At 45.6% G+C, this 7,029-nt stretch overlaps 1 protein-coding gene across 1 annotated transcript in view; it reads right to left on the bottom strand.

Annotated features, from left to right (window-relative positions):
- Nucleotides 1-7,023, bottom strand: part of MTL5 (metallothionein-like 5, testis-specific (tesmin)) — a 47,029-nt gene extending 40,006 nt beyond the window's left edge. The window contains exons 1-3 of the mRNA XM_011942317.1: nt 6,539-7,023; nt 3,047-3,205; nt 832-952 (exon numbers count right to left, since the gene is read on the bottom strand). Coding sequence (XP_011797707.1) covers nt 832-952; nt 3,047-3,205; nt 6,539-7,009 — 751 coding nt within the window. The 5' untranslated portion in view covers nt 7,010-7,023. The remainder of the gene's footprint in view (nt 1-831; nt 953-3,046; nt 3,206-6,538) is intronic.
- Nucleotides 7,024-7,029: the final 6 nt, after the last annotated feature.

Below are 7,029 nucleotides of genomic sequence, written 5' to 3'. Positions count from 1 at the left end.
TACCATCTCATACCAGTTAGAATGGCGATCATTAAATAATCAGGAAACAACAGGTGCTGGAGAAGATGTGGAGAAATAGGAACACTTTTACACTGTTGGTGGGACTGTAAACTAGTTCAACCATTTAGGAAGACAGTGTGGCAATTCCTCAAGGATCTAGAACTAGAAATACCATTTGACCCAGCCATCCTATTACTGGGTATATTGCCCAAAGGATTATAAATCATGCTGCTATAAAGACACATGCATATGTATGTTTATTGTGGCACTATTCACAATAGCAAAGACTTGGAATCAACCCAAATGTCCATCAATGATAGACTGGATTAAGAAAATGTGGCACATATATACCATGGAATACTATGCAGCCATACAAAAGGATGAGTTCATGTCCTTTGCAGGGACATGGATGAAGCTGGAAACCATCATTCTGAGCAAACTATCGCAAAGACAGAAAACCAAATAACGCATGTTCTCACTCATAGGTGGGAAGTGAACAATGAGAACACTTGGACACAGGGTGGGGAACACCACACACTGGGGCCTGTCGTGGGGTGAGGGGAGGGGGGAGGGATAACATTAGGAGATATACCTAATGTAAATGAGGAGTTAATGGGTGCAGCACACCAACATGGCACATGTATACTTATGTAACAAACCTGCATGTTGTGCACATGTACCCTAGAACTTAAAGTATAATAATAAAAAAAAACTATTGATACCCACAAAAAAAAATATCCTGGTTGCCATTTCACTTTATATACAAAGCCAAACATATTCATTTACCATCTTACATATATGACATAGATTTTTTATTAATTAACTTTGTACCTGACTGTAGATACTTGTTTTGATCTTGATACTGAGGAACCAAATGGAGTGCTTTTAGTTCTCTTGTTCCAGAATTGTCTATACACAGCATTTGTGTGCCCCCTTTCAATTGGCATATCACCTAAAATGAAAAAGAACGATCGGGTTTCATTTTTGAAACATAATTCCAGTAATAATGAACTTAAATAAACTTGAATCTGAAAAAATAGCCTTAATCCAGAAGTTACGTTTTAATGGAAGATAGAAAACTATAGATCTGTTTTCGAGTTCTTACTCTACACTAACATGCTCTTTGGAGACACCAAAGGACAACAAAACAACAACAACAACAAAAACCCCCAGAAATGTTTCCTGAGATGCGTTCAGTGTGCTAACAGAAAAAAGTTCCTGTGCATATCTTTCTCCACAGGTGTCTGTCAAGATTTAGTTAGGGAATCAGGTAGCCATGCCCCAGAGCTTCCTTTGCCTTCTCCTCACTTCACCATTGACATGAGCAGAAGAGGGTGCTGCTCTGCTGAGCCCCAGCCCATTCAGACCCAGTGGGCACTGAGGCCCTGGTGGCATGTCCCTGAGTCCTTGGGCATGCACTTAAAATCCTCTCTAATTTTACTCCAGCTGCTCTTTCCTCCCACACACACACACGTCATTATTTAACACGTGGGTTTTTAAAAACACATCTATTTTATTTCCTACAAGTACAGCTTAGAAAGGTTAATCCAAGAACTGTAAAGTTCTAAGAAGTCACATCCATCTGCCTGGGCCTGAGGAGCACTGTCAGACCCCTCTTTGGATGCTGACCATAAATAAATGGTCACAAGCCAGGTGGGTCTACCCGGCAAGCAAAAGCACTGAGGAAACTCATTGTGTGCCCTGCTCCAGGCCATGGCATGTGGGGATAGAAAGGCGAGAGATGCTGCAGCTTCTGCCTGCACACAGCTTCCAATTCTGCTGGTAGAATCACTATACAGAGCAGCTGTGCTTTTTATATACACTTAAGTTGCTTATAATATAGATAGGAGAACCCAAAGAACCATAAAGGAACAATGTTATCAAAGTAATACACATAGGACCTACTGTGGTCACTGGGTCAAAACTCCACATCATCCTGACATTTGATGAGAGGCCAGCATGGCCAGTTCAATTGGAGTTGTATTTGTATTTGGAGGATAAAGTTATAGCTACGCACACGCACACACACTCACACACACCCCCACACACGGGAAAGGCTCAGAGTGAACTCTGCAGACCTGCCTCTACTGCACACTCCTGGGCCCTACCCACATGGGAGCCTCTGCCCTGCCCTCTGCGGAATGTGCTAACATCACTGCTGTCTGGGGGAGTCAGAGAGTTCTCATCCTGCTGACCTGCTTTCAGGGTCCTGGAAAAACTGCTCTCAGAACCCACAGCCCCAAATAGAACCACCGACGAGGCAAATGCCAGCGTGCACCACAGCTAAACCAAACTCCTGACAGGCTCATTTTCAAGTATTTGTTTGTTAACGTCTATGCCTTAGGGCAAGGGCCTCATTTCTAGGAATAAAGAATTGCTGGGGGAAAGGCAATGATCGCTTCTTTGGACTCTGGGCGCTTTGCTAAAGGAATGCCGTGGGCGACTCCCCCCTGCCACGTGAGATCTGGAGTCCTAGATGCACCACTTAGCTGTGAAGACCAATGTAGACGATGTAACATCTCTGTTTCTTACCCCTAAAGTGGGGATAAAAATAATGCCTATCCTACAGAGTTGTTAGGATTAAATAAAGGTGCAAAAATATGATGGAAACCACAGCTGTGACTGATTACATACCCTATACAAGTGTTACCTGTTATCATGAGAGATTGGGGCATGAAGGAAGCAGGCTCTGCTCTGAAGCCACAGAACCACGCCCCACACCAATATGTCAAACCATGAGGCTCAGCTGCAGTTCCCCACCCCAGCACTGCACTAACTGATGCGAGCTGTGCTCGCTGTCCTTAATGAATACAGCAATGTCCTCATCTTTGTTTGATTTGCTAAGATGGAGTAGAAATGAGAATCTTAGAGGTGAGATGTGAAAGGCTGTAGCTGATGTCCCTGTTTTGCTCATGAGACAATCAAAAATGTTGACACAGCACATACACGAGAGGAAAAATAGCGAGTGAAATGATGTCGACTTAGTAATGATGGGGTCTGTCGTTTAGTATAATGCTAGTCCTACACTCTTCTTTTGCATAATTACCATTGGGTTGGAATCTTTCTTAAGAGAACAGCAGGAGGCGTCCTCCAGTTCCTGGGATGATGGGAACTTGCAACAGGATTCCTGAGCAACAAGATTCTGGAAAGTGGCTTCTTCTGGATTGTTACTTGTAACAGTACCACCTGCTTCCTTGATTTCAACCTAAAAAAAACAATCATTATTTTAAAGAACACATGGTGGACACTGGCTCTTGCAGTTGCAAAATCTAGAAAATTGAAATCTCAGTTATAAGTAAAAGTTACATTTTAAAGAAAAGAGCACCCTTACTTAGTGCCTCTTCGTCACTGGTGCTTCTGAAACTATGGATTTCTCCCTGGTAGGGGGGGTGGGCAACAAGAACGGGCAACAAATCATCTGACCCACCTCCCTGGGGACTGAGGACGCCAAGGACCAAAACCACCTGCCCATGAGGTGTGGAGATGTGATTTTCATGTGGTACTTGTGGTTGCTTTAAAAATACACCTAAGTAACTGAGAAGAGTCCCCCGCTGGTTGTCTGCCTCTCATGCTGCTTAACAGCCCCCTGACTCTGAGCTGAAGGCCTGCTCTTCCTTCAAGTCACCTAAAATGCTGCCCTTTCATCACACTTTTTTTTTTTGAGACGAAGTTTCACTCTGTCACCAAGGCTGGAATGCAGTGGTGCGATCTCAGCTCACTGCAACCTCCACCTCCTGGGTTCAAGCAATTCTCCTGCCTCAGCCTCCCGAGTAGCTGGGATTACAGGTTCATACCACCATGCCCGGCTAATTCTTATATTTTCAATAGAGATAGGGTTTCACTGTGGTGGCCAGGCTGGTCTTGAACTCCTGACCTCAGGTGATCCACCTGCCTCGGCCTCCCAAAGTGCTGGGATTACAGGTGTGAGCCACCGCGTCCGGCCCCATCACACATTCTTCCAGAATGTTCAGTAGTTTGAATTAGATGTTCTAGTCAATTGTTTTTTTCCTCAAAAAGCCCCAAATCCTTGGTAGCATTTTAGTATTATTTATGATGTGTTTATACTAAGATCTGTAATTAGGTAGTAGCCTTTCCTGCCTTAATACGACAATAATGAATATGAAACGGTGGAGAGTAGGGGCTGGCTGCCAGCTTTGTTTTCAAGCTCTCTTCTGTAACAATTGTCAACCCGATGACAAAATTACCAAAAATGTGGAGAAATACAGGAATCATACTGAAAATCAATAGAATTTTTAAAAGTAAGAATCCTCATGGTTAAAAAAAAATTACAATCAGGATTGTTTCAAAATTGGGATGCTGCTTTTTACAATCTGTAGGAATGTGAGAAGGACTGGGAAACCCACACTTTGCATCCTCCCTCCCCTCCCCTGCTCCTCCCCCTGCACTTGCCCAAGTTGCCTGGACCAGAGGACAGTGGGGCTCCCCAAAGGCCAGAAGGCAGGCCATAGAGTTCTTCCAAAAAGATGGTGGCTCTAAGGTAACATACTAAAGACCTCAAATAAAAATCACAGAGCGGGTATCTTCCAAAATGCAGATCTTGACTCAAATTGGAGCTTGTGTAGCCCAGTAAAATCAGAGGCCCAAACAAATCATATTTCCCATGTATGGGCAACTTACTCAGCACAGCAGACTAGCATCTAGTATGTATAAATCTTAAAAGAGATAAAGTTTAGCTATATTTTAAGTAGCTTTATTTAGATATTGCAAATTTCATAGAAATATAGACAATTTAAAATTTTCTTCTACTTGCTGCTTTGGGGGATGTGCTATGCACATCATCCCAGTTTAGATTAACTTATCTCCCTGTAACCACCAAATACTACTATAATGAATATATCATTTCCTCAGCCCTATGCAACTAATATCTGAACTACTTATACTAAAATTCCATTTCTGACCTTTCGAAACAAAGGTCAACATGTAGAAATGAATTTCTAGAAAAAGGAAATTAGCAATTGATCCTGAATATTTACTGAAAATAATTCTATTCTGTTTAATGATAAACATGTTGGTGCCATACCTGGTCCATTTTATTAATGAATCAAAAAGCAGTCAATAAAAATTTAAAAAGCAAAGTCTCTCCTTTAGTTTGTCAAACCAGCAATCTCTTAAAATTGGATTACATTAAAGAAATTTTACTATCTTTAACATCAGAGAATCCTCATTTGTGTGTTTTGTTTTTTAAGACAGGGTCTCACTCTGTCGCTCAGGCTGAAGTGCAGTGCTGCAATCTCGGCTCACTGCAGCCTCTGCCTCCCAGGTTCAAGCAATTCTCCTGCCTCAGCCTCCCGAGTAGCTGGGATTACAGATGTGCGCCACCACACCCGGTTAATTTTTGTACTATCTTCCTTGTTCTGATTAATGCTTTCTGACTCCACTCTGTGAGGAAATGAGGCAAGCTAGGACCTACCGGCAGGAGGCACTGGACACGAGTCTGGCTGGGCAGCAAAATGCAGTTCCTAACATTTCAAGCCCTCTGAGGAAGGTTGTGAGGAGGATGTCTGTCCTGGGAGAAGGCTGGGGGGACTGGTGAGCTCTATGGCTCCTCTGAGGACAGAGGTCAGTGGAGGCCCCAGCCTCTGCCCATCCTTTTCCTGCACACTAAGGAGTGGCAATTACTGTAACAGAAAACCAGAAGAGCAGAAATCCAAGCTCCTGCTGCTCTGGCTTATGATACAGGGTCAGGCTCCAGCCATCTCAACACTGACTCAAGCATTGTGTCCCATAAATGCTTCATCTACAACTTACTAAAATGACCTAACGGATGAGTGGTCTAGTTTTCTGAGTTGGGTCCTTTTTGAGGGGTCAAGAACACATTTTCCTGGGACCCTTTGTTTCCTTTGAAAACTCATTAGTTTTAGCAAGAACAAAGCGGAAAATTATCAGTGGTCATCTACAGCTAGACAGGGCAGTCGACTGAGAGTTGGCAAGCATTTCTTTAGGCTCTGATTTACATCACACATGCTTGAAGAGCTATCACTTCTTAGCAAAGGGAAGATCTTACATCTTGACTTCAAGGCTTGGAAAATCCAAATATTAACTCTGAGTCCTTGCTATGGATTCCAAGACTGGCAAAGTTAAAGAAAAAAAAAAAAGCAAGATGCAAACACGCCAACCCTCCACCACATTGCGTTTGTTTTCACAGACAACAGTTATCAGCAGAAAGCGAGGCTCTCTCCTTAAGCCAAGGCTAGCAACAGGGCCCAAGGGAACACGCGTCCTAGCTTTCCCCCTCTTTTTTTGTTGCCTGCCGTCTGCATGGTTAGGTCAGCTTTGGACCACTGGTGTAGGGCAGAATCCCCTCCAGGGGGAAGGGCTTGGCTGGGTCGATGCATGTTGGATTAGGAAGAGGAAAAAGAGTATACAATCTGCCGAAAATCAGTGATTCCGGTGGGCTGTGTGCGGTGTCACCAGGGAAAATGCTTGGAGAGGGAAATGCTGGGGTAGACCAGCAGCCTCATATGGGTTGGGGAAGGGATGGAAGGGGAGTTGTGCCCATTCCCCAGGTGGTTCTTACTGGGATCACCGGGACGCCCGGGTGGGCGGCTCCTTCCCCGACCCAGGCGCTCAGGGGCAGCACCGCGGGGCTGCGGTGCGGGGGCAGCAGCGAGGACAGGAAGTGCACGTTGCAGGCGGGCGGCTGCGGGGTCGGCAGGTGCGCAACGTCCTCCAGCGCGCTGAGCTCAGGGATCCCGGGGTACTCTCCGAGGAGCTCCCCGCCGTCGCTGTCGCCCGCTGCGAGCTTCGCCTTGACCTGGGCCTTGCAGTCGGCGCCCAGCGGGGGGTTGAACGCGTGTAGGAGAGGCTCCTTAGGGTCCGCCGGGCCCAAGTACGCGTCTTTGAAGACGTGGAACTCGTCCTCCTCGTGCTTCACGGGGGCCTCCAGGCCAATGTTCTCCGAAACGAACGGACTCTCGGGGCTAAAGAGCTCCGTCACCATCGCATCCTCGGGGCTGGGCAGCCCACCCGGCAGAGGGCCCTCCTCCATGGCGCAGGGCGGCGGGGCGG

This window comes from Colobus angolensis, unplaced genomic scaffold (assembly GCF_000951035.1).
Source record: "Colobus angolensis palliatus isolate OR3802 unplaced genomic scaffold, Cang.pa_1.0 Scaffold21, whole genome shotgun sequence".
Taxonomy (NCBI): Eukaryota; Metazoa; Chordata; class Mammalia; order Primates; family Cercopithecidae; genus Colobus; species Colobus angolensis.
This window is presented reverse-complemented; position numbering and strand designations above follow the sequence as displayed.